We start from the raw sequence: 17,265 nt of genomic DNA on the forward strand, positions 1-17,265 counted from the left end.
GAGGGGGGGGGGGGGGAGCAGCACTGTCCCCCTCGCCTCCCCCCAAGGGCAAGGACAAGACCCCCACCCTGTTCCGGGCCGGGCCGGTCCCCGGGAGAGCCGCAGGGCTGGAATGTCAAAGGCTTTATTTAGAAAAGTCTAGGAACCCTCCGTGCTGGTGGGGGGGAAGCACGGGACCGAGCCCTCCCGCTGGGGCAGGGGGCTCCGGGGGGGGCGCAGCGCCCCAACCTGCCCCGAGCAGGGGGCCAGGAGCAGCCGAGGGGGCCGGGCAGGATAAGTAGGGGGTGGCTGCCCAGAGCTGCTCCTGCCAGGCCCGAGCATCACCCTGCCAGCGCCCAGGACCCCGCCGCGGGGCTCAGGACGGGGCGAGGGGGACGGGGGGAGCGGCACCGTCCCCGGGGGGAGCCAGGCAGAGCGATGGCAGGGGTGGGGGGCCCAGCCTGCTGCACCCCAACCGGAGGACCCCCACCCCGGGGCGGCCGGCAGGCAGGCAGGGGCGAGGGGAGGCAGCGGGGCCCGCCGGGAGCCCCCTCAGTCCGTGGGCGGAGGACGGGCCTTACCCGGGCGCTACTTCTTCCTCCTGGCGCCGCGGAGCCCATCGCCGTGGCCCTCGGCCGCCTCCCGGGCCCGGCCCTCGCCTCTCTCCTCCGCCTCCCTGCCCTCCTTCCGCCGCACTTGGCCGTTCTTCTCGCCGCCCCCTCGGTCCGCCGGCTCCCCCCGCCTGGGGGCTTTGTGGCGGGCGGGGGGCGCGCTCCCGCGGGGCCGGCGGCCCAGGGCTCGCAGGAGGCTGACGGCGGCCGCCCCGAGGTACAGGGACCAGAGGACGGCGGGGCCGGAGCAGGGACAGCTGAGCTGGCGCAGGGACCGCAGCAGCCGGGGCAGGAGGGCGTCTGCCGAGCGCTTCAGGGACGTCTTGTCCTGCGGGGAGAGGGGGGAGCGGGGCGAGGGGAGCCCCTCGGTGAGGGGAGCGGGGTGAAGGGAGCGGGGCAGGGGCTGCCACTAGGAGAGGGGAGCGGGGTGAGGGCTGCCCCGGGGCGTGGGGGGGAGCGGGGCGAAGGGAGCCCCTCGGAGAGGAGAGGGGCGGGGTGAGGCGGGGAACGGGATGAGGGCTGCCCCTAGGAGAGGGGAGCAGGGCGATGGCTGTCGCAGGGCGAGGCGGGGGGGTGAGGCGGGGAGCGGGGCAAGGGCTGCCGCGGGGCGGGGGGAGCCCCTCGGCGAGGGGGGGGCGCGGGGCCAGGCCGTACCTTGAGGCCGTGCTGTCCCAGCAGGCTCTCCAGCGCGGGGTCACCCAGGGAGACGGCGGGGAAGAACTCCTGGACGTGCTGCCGCCGCCACCACGGCGCAGGGCCCCGGCTGCTGCGGGGCGGGAGAGCTCAGCACCCCAACCCTCCGCCCCGCCAGCCCGGGCAGGAGCGGGCCAGCCCCGCGCCAGCACCGGTGCCGTCCCGGCGCCGCTCACCTGCCCTCGGCGCTGCCGGTGAACCAGTACTTGTAGAGCTGGGCGCGGATGTAGACGGGGGGCCGAGCGCTGAAGGGGTACCGGGACTCGTCGACCTGCACCAGGCGGATCACTGCCGGCGGCGCGGCGTTAGCCCCTGCGCCGTCCGACGCCCCCAAGGGCCGCAGAGCCCCCGGCGCGGCCCCCAGCCCCACTCACCGTCCTTCTTGCCCTGCAGCAGGCGGTAGACGAAGCTGGTGAACCAGGGGCTGCTGCTGTGGTGGGCCAGGGCGGCGAACCACATCTGCCAGTCGAGGCGGGGCTGGTGCGGGACGAGCACGGGGGGCGCCGCGCTGACGTTCCCGGGCTTGTACATGAACTCGATCTCCTGCAGGTGGGGAGCAGAGTGGGCTGGGGGGGGCTCCAGCAGCGGGGATGGAACCTGGGGCTCCCCCCCAGCCGTGCTGTCCCGGAGGCAGAGCTCCCCCAGACCCACCTCCCTCACCCCCTGGGGTGACCAGCTCCTTCCAGAGGGACAGAGCCCACAGGGGACAGCCAGTGCCCCAGACAGGACCAGGCCAGCAGGACACGGACGCTGGGCTCCACTGGAGTCTGTTCCTCAGCGCTCGGCCCCCAGCCGTCCCACCCGCCCGGCCGCAGCTCAGCCCTTCTGCCCCGCAGCCCCTTCGGCACCAAACCCGAGCGTTGAACCCCATTCACCAAGGCCAAGGGCCGGGTCCTGCCCTCGGGTCACACCAACCCCCGCAGCGCCGCAGGCTGGGGAGGAGCGGCTGGGAAGTGCCCGGCGGGAAAGGGCCTGGGGGTGCTGGTCGGCAGCCGGCTGGACACGAGCCGGCAGTGCGCCCAGGTGGCCAAGAAGGCCGGCAGCATCCCGGCCTGGATCAGCCATGGGGTGGCCAGCGGGAGCAGGGAGGGGATCTGTACTGGGCACGGGTGAGGCCGCCCCTCGAATGGTGGGTGCAGGTTTGGGCCCCTCCCTGCAAGAAGGACATGGAGGGGCTGGAGCGTGTCCAGAGAAGGGCAACGGAGCTGGGGAGGGGTCTGGAGAACAGGTCTGTGAGGAGCGGCTGAGGGAACTGGGGGTGTTCAGCCTGGAGAAGCGGAGGCTGAGGGGAGACCTCATCGCTCTCTGCAGCTGCCTGAGAGGAGGCTGTGGTGAGGGGGGGTCGGTCTGTTCTCCCGAGTAACTAATGACAGGACAAGAGGAAACGGCCTCAAGCTGCGCCCGGTTGAGCCGCAGGTTCAGGTTGGACAGGAGAGAAAACGCTTCACCGCAAGGGCTGCCGAGCCCTGGCCCGGGCTGCCGAGGGAAGCGGTGGCGTCGCCAGCCCTGAGGGTGCTCAAAACCGCACAGACATGGCGCTCCGGGACGTGGTTTAGGGGTGGACTCGGCAGCGTTGGACACAATGACCTTGAAGGTCTTTCCCAACCTCAACGATTCCGCGGATTCCCCGAAACAGCCGCTCACCGTCCAGGTCTGCTTGTCGTAGCTGCCCTCCAGCACCACCTCGGGCCGCCCCCCGACGCCCGTCATCCTGCGGAAGAGCCCGTAGGAATTCGCCACCTGGAAGCGTTCGACGGCGTTGAACATCTGGTGGATGCCGGGCCACAGCTTGCCGTTGGACTCGTAGTCGATGTAGGTGAAGGGCACCTGGGGAGCAGCAGAGTGCAGCTCGGAGCAGCCCGGGGGGCCCCGAGGCCGAGTCAACCCCCAGACAAACGCGTCCCGCCGCCCCCGGCCCTCCCCTGGCGCCCCCCGCCCGCTCACCAGGCTGATGGCGAACATCCCCACGGTGGCTGTGGTGAAGACGGCCCACTGCAGCGTGGCCCAGAGCTTCCAGAAGCATCCGCGGACGCAGGCACACCTGCGAGGAGGGGGTCAGGGGGCGGGGGGGGGAGAAACGGATCGGCACCGCTCAGCCCCGCAGCCTGGGGGCTCCGGCCGCCAGCTGCGGGGTTCAGAGCCGCCCCTGCCGGGCCCAAAGCGGTGGAGGGCTCAGCCCCGCTCCGACGCCGCGGAGGAAAACCCCTCCTAACTCACCCACCGCCCCCCGAGCCGGCCCCCTGCCCCACGCTGCCCCAGGGCCCAGCTGCGAGGGCTCGGGGGGACACCCCAGCGCCCCCCGTCACCCACCTGTACATGGCAGAGAGGATCTCCCAGCAGAGCGAGAGGAAGCCCAGCCCCACCAGCGGCAGCGTCACCGCCCGCAGCCACGTCGTGAACTCGTGGTAGGTGAAGGCTGGGGCGGAGGAAAACCCGCGGGGTCAGAGAGGGGCCTCTCCCGCCCCGGGAGGTGCTGTGGGGACAAGGGGCCAGCGGCCCCCCGTGACGTACCCACTTTGGAGTCCAGCAGCCTCTTCTCCCAGTTGATCTCCAGGCCGAAGCACTGGACAGTCCAGTAGAGGAGGAAGCCGTAGGTGCTCAGCTCCAGCAGGGCGGCGAGCAGGGACTGCAGGCTGGGGGGCCAGGCTGCGGCAGGGCAGGGCCGCTCAGCGCCGGGGGGCTCGGCCAGCCACCGCGCCCCCAGCGCCTGGGCAGGCAGCGCCGGGCACGCCCCTGCCCCGGGAGCCGACGTGCTGCTTCACGGGGGGCCCTGGCTCGAGCACCCCCCAGGCCCAGACCCCCCCCGCCCCCCTCAGCCATCAGAACAACGTCTTGCACTCGCACTCGGACAGGGGTGGTCAGCGATGGTGGCCTGGCCCCTCCCCGCCGCGGGCACGGCAGAAACGAGACCCCCCTCCCCACCCAACAGGGCGCCTGGGGACTCACTGGCGGCGTGCCTCCTCTTGCTGCGCCCCAGCCAGCGCCCCACGTGCTCCTCGTCCAGCAGGGAGAAGGCCAGGACGATGGTGAGCAGGTTGAAGAAGTTGTAGTTACCCGTGAGGATGATGAGGACCTGCAGCAGGACCTGGGGAGGGGCGAAGGCAGGGCTGGGGCGTCCGAGCGCTGAGCTGACCGCCCTGGGGGGCACCCAGGGGGCCCTGCAGAGCGAGGAGCCCGCCCTGCCCCTGGGCTGAGCCGGTCCCCCGGGCAGCAGGAGGGGCAGGAGCGGGGGGGCCCGGCTCTGCCCACCCACCTGGCTGTAGAAGGCGAAGAGCCGGAGGCGGCGGATGGGGGCGAAGAAGAGGAGCGGGATGGCAATCTCGATGACGTAGGTGGCCACCACGCTGAACTTCTGGAACCAGACGGGCAGCTGGTGGGCGAACCAGGCGCCCGGCGTGGGGATGCACTGGGTCTCGTAGTGGTAGGTGAGAGCTGGGGGTGAGGGGGGGGACACACGACAGGAGGGGTCAGGGGTGGGGGGACACGGCTGGGTGCAGGCAGAGCCGGCGCCGAGCTGCGCCGGCAGCCGCCGCCCGCAGCCCCGCAGCTCCCTAAGGGGCACGGGAGGCACAGCCTGGGGCTAATGCCCCCCCCCGCCCGGTGGGGGTGCCCCAAAGTCCCCCTCACCTGTGAGCCCCCACCAGGTGGGGCAGCGGCTGGTCAGCTTCACCACGCCGGAGGCGAACATCAGCCGGAAGAGGAGCCAGCGCACCAGCCAGAAGGTGACGCCGTCGTGGGGGCGCCAGGCCGTGGACCCCCACTTCAGCAGGCGCAGGGGGGCCACCAGCACCGCCAGGAACCCCGCTTCCAGCAGGAGGCTGTCCCTGCGGGGAACACCGCTGTCCCCCACTGCCACCCCGGAGCCGCGGGACCCCTGGGGGCAGCCGGCTCCCACCCCGGCCTGTGCCGGCACCGAGGTGCCGCCGCCGCGGTGAGCCCGGTCACTGCTGCCCGCAGGGGACGGGACAGCCACCCCCCTGCCCCGGCTCAGCGACCTGGGAGCGCCAACGTGGCCGACTTACCACTGGAAGTAGAGGAAGACCTGCCCCACCTGCGGAGAGAGGGAGCGCAGCGGTGAGCGGGGCGCGGGTCTGGCCCCGGCCCCTTCCCCACGCCCACCCCACGGGCGGAGGGGCGGCCCCAGAGCCCTCCCGGCTCCCCCCTTCCCGGCTCCTCCGGCAGCTCCTTCCCTACAACCGGGCTACAGGCCAAGCCCCGGGACGCCACGGAGGCACTGCCTGGGGCGGGGGAAGAAGAGGGTGGTCCCCAGTTAGGCGTGCTGGGAACCACAGCCTGGCACGGCTCAGCCCCAGTGCCGTGCCCCGGGCGCAGCAGCGTCCCTCACAGGGGGCAGGAGGGCACCAGGTCAGGGTTGGGGGGCTGCAGGGGAGCCACCCCTGGGTGCTCCCAGCCCCGGGCACTGCCCCTCCTGCCCGCAGCCCGGGCTGCAGACCCAGCTGGCAGCCAGGCAGAGGGCTGGGGCGGGGGGGGGAAGCGGCGCTGGGGAGGAGCAGGGACGTTCTCTGCACCGTCCCCTTAAAAGGGAGCGAGGAGAGGAAGGCCGGGAGGAGGCTGAGGAACAGCAGCCCCGCAGCCAGGCTGGCAGAGCTTTCCCTCCCCGCCGAGCCCCGGCTCCCACCCGGCCTCTCCTTGGGCCACGGGGCAGCCTGTGCGAGGGGAGCCTCTCCCAAGACCCCCCCCCCGTGGGGCACGGCCGTGTGCTGGGGAGCCTGTGAGCAGTTCAGAGGGGACGGCGGGGAGGGAGGCAGCCCCCCAGCATGGGAGACACCCCACTCCCATGGCTGGTGCCTTGCTTTCCCGGCCTCCCAACCCCATTCTGGGCCCGAGCCCTGGCGGGAGGGACCGGCACCAGGAGCCGCTCGGGCCGCCCTCCGGCAGGGCGGGAAAGCTGCTCCCTGGGGTAACAACCCCCCCGGTGCAGGAGAGATTTCCGAGCTCGAATCCCGCTGGTTTCAGAGGGAAGAGAAACCACCCTGCCCCTGCTCGCCTGGGCTACCGGACTCTGAGTCACCCGAGCTCCTCCGCAGGAAGCCACCAGCCCTGGCAAAGGGCTCAGGAGGGCAGATTCGTGGCCAGGGGGCACAGAGCTCTCACGGGACGCGGGGAAACGGCCTGTTGCCTTGGACAAGGCCCCCGGGAGGGCTCAGCGAGGCCGTGGGTGAGGAGGGGACAGAGCTGCCCTCACAGCAGTGCGTGAGCTGGCTTCGCAGCGAAGCCTGGGAGGGTTTTATCCCACAAACACCGGCACAAGGACGGGGCTGTACCCCCTCCAACGTGAGCCAGGGAGCTGCCCGCACCTTCCCCCAGCTCCCTGAGCGGAGCTGGGCGCGTCAGGAGCTCGCAGCACGATGCTAAGGGAAGAATGCCACCCCGGCGCCCTCCGTGGTCCTAGCTCTGACCCCTCTAGGGCACTCCAAGACCCACCCCCAACCCCCCCCAAGCCCCAGGGCACTCCAAAACCCGCCCCCCCCCCCCCCCCCCAATCCCACCTTTCTTACCTGGTAGAGCGAGAGATAGAGCACCCCGAGCAGGGCGAAGAGCAGGCTGTCCCGCAGAGGCTCGAACAGCAAGGCGCCGAGGGAGGCGAGCGCTCCCAGGAGGCAGATCAGCTCCATCCCCAGCTCCGTCTCCAAGCCCAAGCTGGGACCGAGCCACAGCAAGGTGGGGAAATCCCGCAGCTGCTCCCACAGCCCCTTCCCGCTGAGGCGCAGCACCCTGCGGGCCGGCAGGATCCCGTCTCTCCCGTACAGCCCTGGAAAAGGCGATGCTGACAGCGGGGACGAAGCCTCCCCAGCCCAACTGGGAGCCGCTGCCAGCGCCTCGACTGGCAGCGGCAGGGAGAGCTCCAGCCGCCCCCCCCCCTCCACGCCGCCTTCCCAGTTCCCTCACGCAACTGGGAACCCAGAAGCACTGGGACGAACTCACCGGGAGCCCAGCGGCCGCTGAGGCCGCGTAGCGGGCAGATAAACCACCCTGGGGGGGGGGGGAAGCTGTGCCGGCAGCCCCTCCGGTGGGGCCTACCCCGGTGGGGCCTACCCGCCCTCCGGCCCCGGGGATGGGATGGGGTGGGGCGGGCCCCCAGGACACCCCCCCCCCCCCCCTTCCTCCCCGCCCCGCCGTACCGGGGATCTGGACGTAAAGCGAGACGAAAGCGGCGAGATAAGCGGCGGCCAACCCGGCCAGGAACAGCGATCGCGGCCGCCGCGGCGGGTCCCCCATCGCGGCGGCGGCGGCGGGCGCCGCGCGGGACGCTCAGCACGCGCGGGGCGCTCAGCACGCGCGGGGCGTCAGCGCGCACGGTGCGTCAGCGCGTACAGCACCGCCCCCCCCCGCGCGTCGGGTCGGGCGGGAAGCACGAAATGGCGGCGAGGAGGAGAGGTGTCGGTGGGGCCTGGTGAGTGGGGGGGGGGGGCTAGGGCCGGGGGCCGGATCCGGGAGCCAGGGACGGGGAACCGGAGCCGGAAGATAGGAGCCAGGGACCGGGCCAGGGACTGGGAACCGGAGACCAGAGCCCGGGGACAGGACTGCGGACCGGAGCCGGGAGATAGGACCGGTGACCCGAGCCCGGGAACCGGGGACCGGAGCCGGGAGCTAAGGGCCAGGGCCAGGGACTGGGACTGGGGACCGGAGACAGGACCGGGGACCGGAGACCAGATCCTGGGGACCTGGGACTGGAGCCGGGAGATGGGACCTGGGACTGGAGCTGGGAGATAGGACTGGGGACCAGAGCCAGGGCCAGGGATTTGGGACCGGAGACAGGACCGGGAACCAGAGACCAGATCCTGGGGACCTGGGACTGGAGCCGGGAGATAGGACTGGGGACAAGAGCCAGGGCCAGGGATTTGGGACCGGAGACAGGACCGGGGGCTGGAGGCAGGACTGGGGACCGGAGCTGGGAGCCAGCGCCAAGGACTGGGGACCGGAGACAGGACCGGGAACCAGAGACCAGAGCCTGGGGACCTGGGACTGGAGCCGGGAGGTGGGACCTGGGACTGGAGCCCGGAGACAGGACTGGGGACTGGAGCTGGGAGCCAGGGACTGGGGACTATGGACCAGAGCCAGGAGCCAGGGCCAGGGATTGGGGACCAGAAACAGGACTGGGGACCAGAGCCAGGAGCCAGGCATGACCGGCTGACCTGATGGACAGACGGATGGTGCTTTGTTTTTTTTATGAGGCTGAGGGGAGATCTCCTCGCTCCCCACAGCTACCTGAGAGGAGGCTGGAGTGAGGTGTGGTCACTTTTCCCAAACACGAGCGATAAGACAAGGGGAAACAGCCCCCAGTTGCGCCAGGGGAGGTTTAGATGGGATGTGGAGGGAAACGTCTTCACTGAGAGGGTTGTCGAGCGCTGGGCCGGGCTGCCCAGGGCAGTGGTGGAGGCGCCATCCCTGGGGGGGTCTAAAAGGCGCGTGGATGTGGCGCTGAGGGACGTGGTTCGGCGGTGGGCTTGGTGGTGCTGCGCCAGCGCTCGGAGCCGACGGTCCTGAAGGCCTTTCCCAACCTGCCTTCACCGAAAACTTGCGTTTCTGTTGAAACCCAGCTGACGTCGGGCCCCGGCAAGGCACCGGCGGCACCTCCCTCCCGGTGACCCGCGGCCCTGGGGTGTCCCCTGCGGCGCTGCCAGCCGAGAAGGAGGAGGTTTGAACCCGGGGGGGCCCCGAGCCGCTGCCCCCGGCGGGCCCTGCCGCCATGGAGGAGGTGGAGTCGCGCTTCCTGCACCTCCTGCAGCCCATCCGGGACCTCACCAAGAACTGGGAGGTGGACGTGGCCACCCAGCTCGGGGAGTACCTGGAGGAGGTGAGGTGAGGGGGGGGGGGCGCCTGCGTCCCCTGCGCTGGCGTGGGGAGCTCGGGGGTGACACCCGCCCACCCTGCCAGCGCTGGGGGGGGCTTTCTGCCCTCCTGGCTCTTCCCTCTCCCCCCCAACCCAGCCTGTCACCCCGTGCCTCATCTCCCCTCTCGGCTTTGCCCCGCAGCTGGATCAGATCTGCGTTTCCTTCGACGACGGCAAAACCACCATGAACTTCACCGAAGCGGCCCTGGTGATCCAGGGCTCCGCCTGCGTCTACAGCCGGAAGGTGAGGGGGGCGAGAGGGGGGCGATGGCCCTGCCCCCGCTGCCCTGCAGCCCCTCCGCCGCGGCCCAGCTCTGCGGGGGGGCGGCTCCGGGGTTTCCAAAGGCTCCAACGCGACCCCGGCTGGTGGATGGGGCGGGGTGTAAACTTGTCATTCCTAAATTCAGCCCCTTCGCGCACGCTGAGGTGGGGGGAAGAACAAGGTTTTTGCTGTCGGGCGCTTTTCTTCCCTCGAGGGCGGAAAACCAAACCCCTGCTTCGGCAAACCCGGCCTCAGAAGGGCTCAAACAGCGAGAAGGGCAGCGAGAGTGTCAGCAAACGGAACTCCAGCTGCCTGGGGACAAGAGGAGGGCAGCGGATCAGCCTGCCACCCGCTGGGGCAGCCTCTCGGGGAGCTGCTTCCCTCTCCCCCAAGAGCCCGGCCGCTGTTTTGCAGGTGGAGTACCTCTACTCGCTGGTCTACCAGGCGCTCGACTGCATCTGCAACAAGAAGTGAGTGGAGCTGCCCCCCGCCCCGGGGGGAGGCGCTGCCGGGGCGCGGGGCTGCCGCCCTGGCCCGAAACGCTGCCGGGCCCGTGCCCCTCCCTGAGGAGGCAGCGCCAGCGTCCCGCCGGGCGACCCTTGGCCATGAACCGTCCCGGGCGGCGAAGCAGCTGGTGGTTGGTTTTCTCCCCTCGTGGCCGAAAGCGGAGCCCAGCGCCGCTCTCCAGCCGGGGGGGGGGGGGGCTCAGAGGAGGGGTGGGCTCAGAGGAGGGGTGGGCTCACGGCGCCCCTCGGCCTGGGGACGTGGGGAGAGGCGAGGGGTGCGTGCTCCCGGCGGCGCACACGGGGCTGCAGCGGTGGGTTCCGAAAGGCGCCGGCGGATACGGCCGCGCGGCGGGGCCGGAGCGAGACATTCCCGGGGCAGAGCTGGAACCAGCCGGGCCTTCGGCTCCGGAGGGGGTTTGGCGGGCAGGCTGGGTCCCCTCTTCCCGTGAGCCCCGATTCCCTCGCAGCCCCCCACCCCCGCCCCGGGCAGGCGCCGGGGAGCACCGGGAGCGCGTTCGCTCGCTCTGCCCGTGGCGCTGCAGGTGCTCCCGCTTGGAGTCGCCGCGGCGGGGATTGGAGGGGTTGGAGGGGACCTGCTGCCGCTTCGCCTCCGGCCCTTCGCTGCCGCCCCGGCTCCTGACCCCGCGTTCTGCTCCCCGATCCAGGCGGGAGAAGCAGCCCAGCTCCATCGGGGAGGACGGCAGAGACGCCGACGCGAGCTTCGGGGCTGAGGAGGAAGAGGAGGTGAGAGGAGCGCCGGCGCCCTGTCACAGCGTGGGGAGCCGAGTGCTCGGCCGTTTCGGCTGCTGGGCTGTGCGAGGGGGCTGCAGGCGGCGGGGGGCGCCCCCAGCGCTTCCCCCCTCTCCATGGGCTTTTTGCCACCGCGCTGTCACGCCGCCCTCCGAGGGACACGACCCGCCACCGTGCGTGGGGGCTCCCCTCCCCCGCGGGGCTCAGCCGTCCTTCCCCTAACCCGTGACTGGGGCTGTCCCCAGGGACTGTCCCCCAGGGGTGCGGCGGCTGCCGGGTCTGACCGCGGGCACCTTCGCTCCTCCTGCCCGCCCCGTCCCGCCGCACGCCCCAGCCCCGCTCCCGCTCCCGTCCCGCTCCCGTCCCGCTCCCGTCCCGCTCCCGTCCCGCTCCCGTCCCGCTCCCGTCCCGCTCCCGTCCCGCTCCCGTCCCGCTCCCGTCCCTCCAGAGCGGCAGCTCCGTGCCCGTGCCGGCCTGGCGCAGCCGTGGCAGCCCCACGCGTCCGGCGGGGGTCCCTCGGGGGCGGCACGGCCCGCGCCGAGCCGGGGGGTGACGGCTGGCGGGGCTCTCCCGGCAGTTCCTCTCCCTGGATGACATCAAGGACACCAGCGAGGCCAAAGTGGACATGAAGAAGGATCAGCAGCCCAGCGTAAGAGGAGCTGCTCTCCTTTCCCGTCCCCGCTTCCCTGGATGAATCCCGGCTGGTGGCAGCCGGGCCGTGCCGTGCCATGCCACTTCCCCGGGGCTCCGTCCCGCCGCCTCCCCTTTGCAGGCCCTGAGCATCGTTCCCTTGACTCCCATGTCGCTGGTCCCCGCAGAAGACGCTGAGAAGAGAGACAACCCTCTGTTCAGGTGAGAGCCCCTGCTCCCCCCGCAGTGCCGTGCCCCTGCCCCCCGCCCCGTTGCTGTAGCCCCGCTCTCGGGGGCGCCCTGCCGGATTTTCGCCCTCAGCCCGAGAGGGGAGCTCCTCGCCAGCCGCAAGGATTTCCGGATAAACACGTGCACCCCTCACGCCACCGGCGCGTTCCTGCTGGAGGTGGCCGGCCTCTCCCCCACCTGCCTGCAGCCCGAAGGGGTCCCCGGCAGAGCGGCAGGTACGGGGGGGCGCTCACCACTGGGGCTGGGGGAAGGGGCAGCACCGAGGCCTGCCTGCCGCCGCGGTGGGTGACGGCTCCGTCCCCTCGGCAGGAGCGCCGACCGGCGTCCTCGGCGGCAGGAGGGAGAGCCTGAGCGCCGGCAGGGGTCCTGTCCAGGCGCTGAGCTTCTCTGGAGGTGGAGGTGAGACTGGGGGGCAGGGGGTCCAGCGGGTGTTTGGGGTGCTGCCGCCCGGCAGGACGCCCTCTGGTCTGTCGGGGCAGCCCGGTGCCACCTCCTCCCGCCCCTTGGCGGTGGCAAGTGAAGCTCCCTGGGGTCCCCCCTCGGTCGGTGGGGTGGAAACGGGGGATCCCAGAGGTTTTTATGGCGTTTGGTTCCCCTGCCAGGTGCCGCAGGACCGGATGACGACGATGACGGCAGAGGGGACGATGACGGCAGAGGGGACGACGACGCGCCCGGGGCCCCCGAGGGCGATGTGGAAATGATTCCGGCTGCTAACGAACACGTGGAGATGCAGAGGGTGGGCGTGGGCAGGGGCTCCTGGGGGGGCTCCTTCCCCGGAGCTCTGCTGCCCGCTGCTGCGGGAAACTCACTGGCTCCTTCTGTGTCTGCCAGAGCGCGCCCCAGGCCAAGGGGTACGTGCTGCGGGAGCGCGCCCCCGCCCAGGACCCCAAAGCCCACAGCAAGGTAGGGGGTGCCCAGAGCCGGGGAACCCCTCCGACGCCGCGGGGAGCCCTGGGACGTCCCCGCTGTGCTCTGTGCTGACAGGGGGGCTGACCTGGGCCAGGTGGCTCCCGTGCGCCCGCCCTGGGGTGCCGCAGGGACCCCCGCTGGGAGCGGGGCGGCCCGGGGCTTTGCCGCCGCCATCTCCGCTCCCTCCTCCCGCAGGACACGCTGGACCCCTGGCAAAGCCTCGACCCCTTCGGCGACTCCGAGGACAAGCCGTTTAAGAAAGGTACCTGAGGGCGGGCTGGGGAAGAGGGGCCGCTCCCCGGGTCTGGGTTTGCCCCGGGCGGGCCGGGGCCCGGCTGTGCCGGGGCAGTGGGGCTCCGTTTCCCGGCCCCGCTTGTCCTTCGGCGTCCCCAGTGCCACGGCGGGGCCGGGGAGAGGGGCAGCTGCCCCGGCCCGGCCCCTCGCGGGGGGCTGGGCTGCCTTCGAGCGGCAGCACGGGGCTCTCCCGGCGGCCGGTTGATCTCTGCCCGTTCCCAGGGAGGCCCTTCCTGGTGCCGCAGGGCCTGGACGACGTCGTCGGGGGCAAGAGGAAGAGGAAGGGGCCGAGGAAGCTCCAGGACTTCATGAGATGGTTCTCTGCAGCCTGTGAGTGTCGCGGCCGGGGCGTTCCCCGCAGGATCCGGCCGTGAGCTGGCCGGGCTGGTGGCAGGACCCTTCCTTGCCAGAACACGCCTTGCCCAAACCCCTCTGCCGGGGGTGCTCCGGTCCCGGCTGGCCCCGCTCGGCAGCTGGTGTCTCTGCTCCGGCCTTGGTCTTGCCCAGGCAACTCCATCCCGTTCCCGGGTGGGATGTGAACCGCCCTGCGTGGCCCAGGATCTCCTCTCCCGGGCTTGTACCTGCACTGAGGCCGTCCTGGGCACGGGCAAGGCCGCCTTTGGGGGGCAGGAGGTGGCTCTGGAGGGGACAAGGGGCTCGTGGCACGCTGTGGCGGTAGCGGCGGGCGTCACCGGAGGGCGGCCAGCCCCTCGCGTGCCTGTTCTCCCCGGGGGCGTTCGCGGGGTTGGCACCTTCAGCCGTTCTGTCCCTTTAATGCCGCTGGTTCCCCCAGATGACAACGTCCCGGACAGAGGGAGAACCAAGCGGAAGGGGCTGACGTTCGCAGGTGAGGGGGGGGGGGGGGGTTGGGGAGGGTCCGTTTTGCCCCCAGACCGTGGGCGAAGCCGCCGTGCTCCGTGCCACCGCGCCGCCCCGGGTGGCCTTTGAGGTGGAAAGGGGCAGGGCTGGGGGCTGGGGGGGGCCGGGGGGCGCGGGGGAGCGCTCCCCAGGGCCGTGCCCCGTCTCTCCCCAGACCTGGAGGCGCTGTACTGGAAGGAGCTGAAGGAGCGGCTGGTGGCGCAGAGGAGGAAGCTGCAGGGCCGGGCGGTGAGTGGGCAGGGGGGGCTCCTGGCCTGGCACACCCGTCCCCCCAGCACCGGTGGGCTGCGGAGCCCCTCGCAGGGGGCTCAGGGCTGTTCTCTACCAGGCGCTGCCGCCGCTCGAGGAGGAGCTGGATCCCCCGGAGGAGGAATGCGGGGCTGACAGAGACGAAGGGGCAGGTGCTGCCGCACCCCACATCCCCCCGCTCCCCGCCTTGTCCCCCAGCCGGGGGTCCTGGGTGGCCCTTGTTGAGATGGGAGGGGGCTGGTGGGCCCCGGGTGGGGGGCACTGAGCGGGTCTCCCCTCCCGACAGACGATTTCGTGGAGCACGACGACGTGCTGCCCGAGGATGTCCTGCCCGAGGGCCTGGAGGAGCCGAGGGAAGACTTTGGTGAGCGGGCAAGCGCTGCTGTACCCCCTCCCAAACGCCCCCGCCCCTTCTGTCCATCCTCTGCTGTCCCCGCTCGGCGGGAGGGGGTGGCCGTGCAGGTGTCGCTGCCCCTGACACCCCCCCTCATTCCCGCAGCCCCCACCCCCGACCTGGGCTCGCTGGGCTACGAGGAGCTGGTGCGCCAGAACGTGGTAGGTGCCCGCGGCGGGGGGAGGGTGGGGGGGCTCCATGGGGGGGTGTGAGGAGGCAGCAGGGGCGTTGGGGTGCCCCCCACTCCCCTCTCTTCCCCCCCCCCGCAGGAGCTGTTCATCGCCGACTCCCAGAGGTACGCGCAGGAGACGGAGCTGTCCCGGCACGTCCGCCGCTGGGAGGAGAAGATGGGGCCGCTGCTGCAGGAGCAGGCAGGGACCCCCGGCGTGGGCGGGGGGGCGGGGGGTGGAAGGTGGGGGCCGGCAGCCCCCTGACCCCCCCCCCCCCGCTCTGCCCCGCCCCGCAGGAGGAGCGAGCCCCCTTCGACATCCACAGCTACGGGGAGGCGCTGGCAGGGCGCTGCGGGGCGGTGGGCGAGTGGCGGTCCTTCGCCGGCCTGGTGGGGGGGCAGCCCCCCTTCGAGGTGTGCCGCGCCATGCTGGCCTCCCTCCAGCTGGTAAGTGCGGGGGGAACTCCCCAGGCTCTGCTGGGCCAAGCCCACCCTCCTCCCCCCTTCTCCCTTCTACCTCCTCGCTCCCCTCTTTTTTCGCTCCCCTCTTTTTTCGCTCCCCTCTTTTTTCGCTCCCCTCTTTTTTCGCTCCCCTCTTTTTTCGCTCCCCTCTTTTTTCGCTCCCCTCTTTTTTCGCTCCCCTCTTTTTTCACTCCCCTCTTTTTTCGCTCCCCTCTTTTTTCGCTCCAGGCCAACGACTACGTGGTGGAGCTGGCGCAGGACCCGGGGCTGGAGGAGGCGCTGGACACCCTGCGGCTGCGGCTCCTCACCCACCAGCGGGCGCAGGACCGCTTCCACACCTTCCAGCTCCCCTCCACCTGCCCCTGAGCAAGCACCCGCCCCCTGGACCCCCCACCCCCACCCCCCGGGACCCTCGGCAATAAATTCCCACTTTGGTAAAGGTGTTGCTGTTGTGGGGGAGCCCAGGGAGGGAAAAGCCCCTTCCCTCGGGACAGGCCTGGGGGGCTGCAGGGGTCCCTCTGCCCACCTCCCTGGGGGGCTGCAGGGGGTGGCAGGTGTCCTGCTGCCACATCGACCCAAGGGCTCTCTCCTTGTGGGATGGTCTTGGGGTGTGGTGGGGGGTGGCCTGGGGGTTCCTCTGCCTGTCCCCCTGGGGCCTCTGTCCCCATGGGATGGTCCTGGGGTGTGGTGGGGGTCTCTCTGCCCACCTACCCAGGACCTCCACCCCCATGGGCTGGTCCTGGGATGTGGTGGGGGTCCCTCCATCCCTGTGGGATGGTCCTGGGGGGTGGCAGGGGTCCCTCCATCCCCCTGCCTGGGGCCTCCATCCCCATGGGCAGGTCCTGGGGGGTAGCAGGGGTCCCTCCACCCACCTCCCCGGGGCCTCCCTCTTTGTGGGCTGGTCCCAGGGGGTGTCGCGGTGTGGCAGGGGGGTCCTTCCCCGGAGCTGCAGGAGGCATTTTGGGGGGGGCAGGTGCGTTTATTCCTGTCCGTCGAAGAGGGGCTCGTAGGTCTCCATGTGCCGGCGGACGCTCTGGGCGATCTGGGCGTCCGTCTTGGCGCGCCCGTAGTAGTCGAGGACGAGCCCGTCGGGGCTGAGGAGGAAGATGAAGATGCTGTGGTCCACGATGTAGTCGCCGTCCTCGTCCTTGGGGCCGGCGTGGGCGTAGACGCGGTAGGCGGCGGCGGCCGCCCGCACCTCCTCGGGGGTCCCGGTGAGCCCCAGCAGCCGCGGGTGGAAGTCGCGGACGTAGCGCGCCAGGGCCGCCGCGTCGTCGCGCTCGGGGTCGAGGGTGACGAAGAGGGGCTGGACGGGAGGAAGGCCCGGCTCCCGCTCCAGCAGCGCCACGGCCCGGCTCAGCTTCTCCAGCTCGTCGGGGCAGACGTCGGGGCAGTGGGTGAAGCCGAAGTAGAGCAGCACCCAGCGCCCGCGGAAGTCGCCCTTGCCGCGCCGCCGCCCGGCCTGGTCCCGCAGCTGGAAGTCGCCCTGACCCAGCGCCAGCGCCTGCAGCTCCCCCCGCCGCCGCGCCCGCCGCTGCCGCTCCTTCTCCTCCCGCAGGTGCAGCCACGCCGCCCCCGCCGCTGCCCCCACTGCCGCCACCACCGCCGCCCGCTGCCACAGCGGCAGCCGCCCCCCGCGCCCCGCGGCTGCCGGGGGGCCCGGCCCCGACAGGCCCCGCAGCGGGGGGAGGAGGGGGCGCAGGCAGCGGGGGGGGCGCAGGGCCGGGAACATGGCGGGGCTGGGGAGAGGAGCAAGGTGGGGAGGGGACACACAGGCTCCCCGGCCCCTCCTTGACCCCTCACCCCAGGCCCCCCCCGGTGGCCTTTGACCCTCATTGACCCTCCTGCCCTTTGACCTCCCAGTCGTGCCCCCATGCCCTTTGACCCCCAGCTCTATCCTTTGACCCCCCCCAGTTCCGCCCTTTGACCCCCACTCCCTCTGTCCTGCTGCCCTCTGACCCCTCCCCCCTGTCCCCCAAGTGCCCTTTGACCCCACCCCCCTTCACCGCCCTCCCCCCGACACCCTCGCGTACCCTTTGACCCTTCACCTGCCCTTTGACCCCTCCCTTCCCCCCCCTTTCGCAGCTCCGCCCGCGTGCGCCCTTTGACCCCGCCCCTCACGCTCCAGCCCGGCCCTTCTCTCCCACCCCCCGCCCTTTGACCTCGCGACCCCCCCTTTGCTGCCCCCCACGGCTGACCTTTGCCCTCTGACCCCGAGCCCCGTCCCGCTTGCGCCGCCCGGTGCGCGCCCGCGCCGATACGCCCGGAAGCGGAAGTGGCCGGGGAGGGGGAGGGGAGAGCGGGAAGAGGCGGACGCATGCGCACGGAGCACCCCCGGGGCGACGGCGGCTCTGCGCCTGCGCGCAGAGCCGCC

At 72.0% G+C, this 17,265-nt stretch overlaps 3 protein-coding genes across 3 annotated transcripts; 1 reads left to right on the forward strand and 2 right to left on the reverse strand.

Moving 5' to 3' along the window:
• Positions 1–567: 567 nt before the first annotated feature.
• On the reverse strand, positions 568–7,523 carry LMF2 (lipase maturation factor 2). Its single transcript, XM_086475325.1, has 14 exons — positions 7,427–7,523; positions 6,803–7,056; positions 5,306–5,334; positions 4,911–5,107; positions 4,537–4,715; positions 4,206–4,368; positions 3,795–3,929; positions 3,594–3,699; positions 3,228–3,324; positions 2,928–3,110; positions 1,658–1,826; positions 1,460–1,571; positions 1,245–1,353; positions 568–918 (listed from the first exon to the last, which is right to left on the reverse strand). The coding sequence occupies exons 1-14, from the start codon at positions 7,521–7,523 to the stop codon at positions 568–570; spliced, it is 2,181 nt and encodes a 726-aa protein (XP_086331451.1).
• A 1,471-nt stretch (positions 7,524–8,994) lies between these two features.
• Positions 8,995–15,257, forward strand: NCAPH2 (non-SMC condensin II complex subunit H2). The gene is made up of 20 exons (XM_086462570.1): positions 8,995–9,102; positions 9,281–9,382; positions 9,815–9,870; positions 10,572–10,650; positions 11,234–11,305; positions 11,429–11,508; positions 11,608–11,750; positions 11,845–12,051; positions 12,138–12,271; positions 12,367–12,438; positions 12,640–12,706; positions 12,961–13,068; positions 13,532–13,585; positions 13,772–13,845; positions 13,946–14,018; positions 14,153–14,230; positions 14,366–14,421; positions 14,530–14,631; positions 14,727–14,876; positions 15,120–15,257. The coding sequence occupies exons 1-20, from the start codon at positions 8,995–8,997 to the stop codon at positions 15,255–15,257; spliced, it is 1,953 nt and encodes a 650-aa protein (XP_086318696.1).
• A 613-nt stretch (positions 15,258–15,870) lies between these two features.
• SCO2 (synthesis of cytochrome C oxidase 2) lies at positions 15,871–16,623 on the reverse strand. Its single transcript, XM_086462581.1, has one exon. The coding sequence runs from the start codon at positions 16,621–16,623 to the stop codon at positions 15,871–15,873; it is 753 nt and encodes a 250-aa protein (XP_086318707.1).
• Positions 16,624–17,265: the final 642 nt, after the last annotated feature.

Source organism: Leptosomus discolor, chromosome 1 (genome assembly GCF_034619465.1).
Source record: "Leptosomus discolor isolate bLepDis1 chromosome 1, bLepDis1.hap2, whole genome shotgun sequence".
Classification (NCBI taxonomy): domain Eukaryota; kingdom Metazoa; phylum Chordata; class Aves; order Leptosomiformes; family Leptosomidae; genus Leptosomus; species Leptosomus discolor.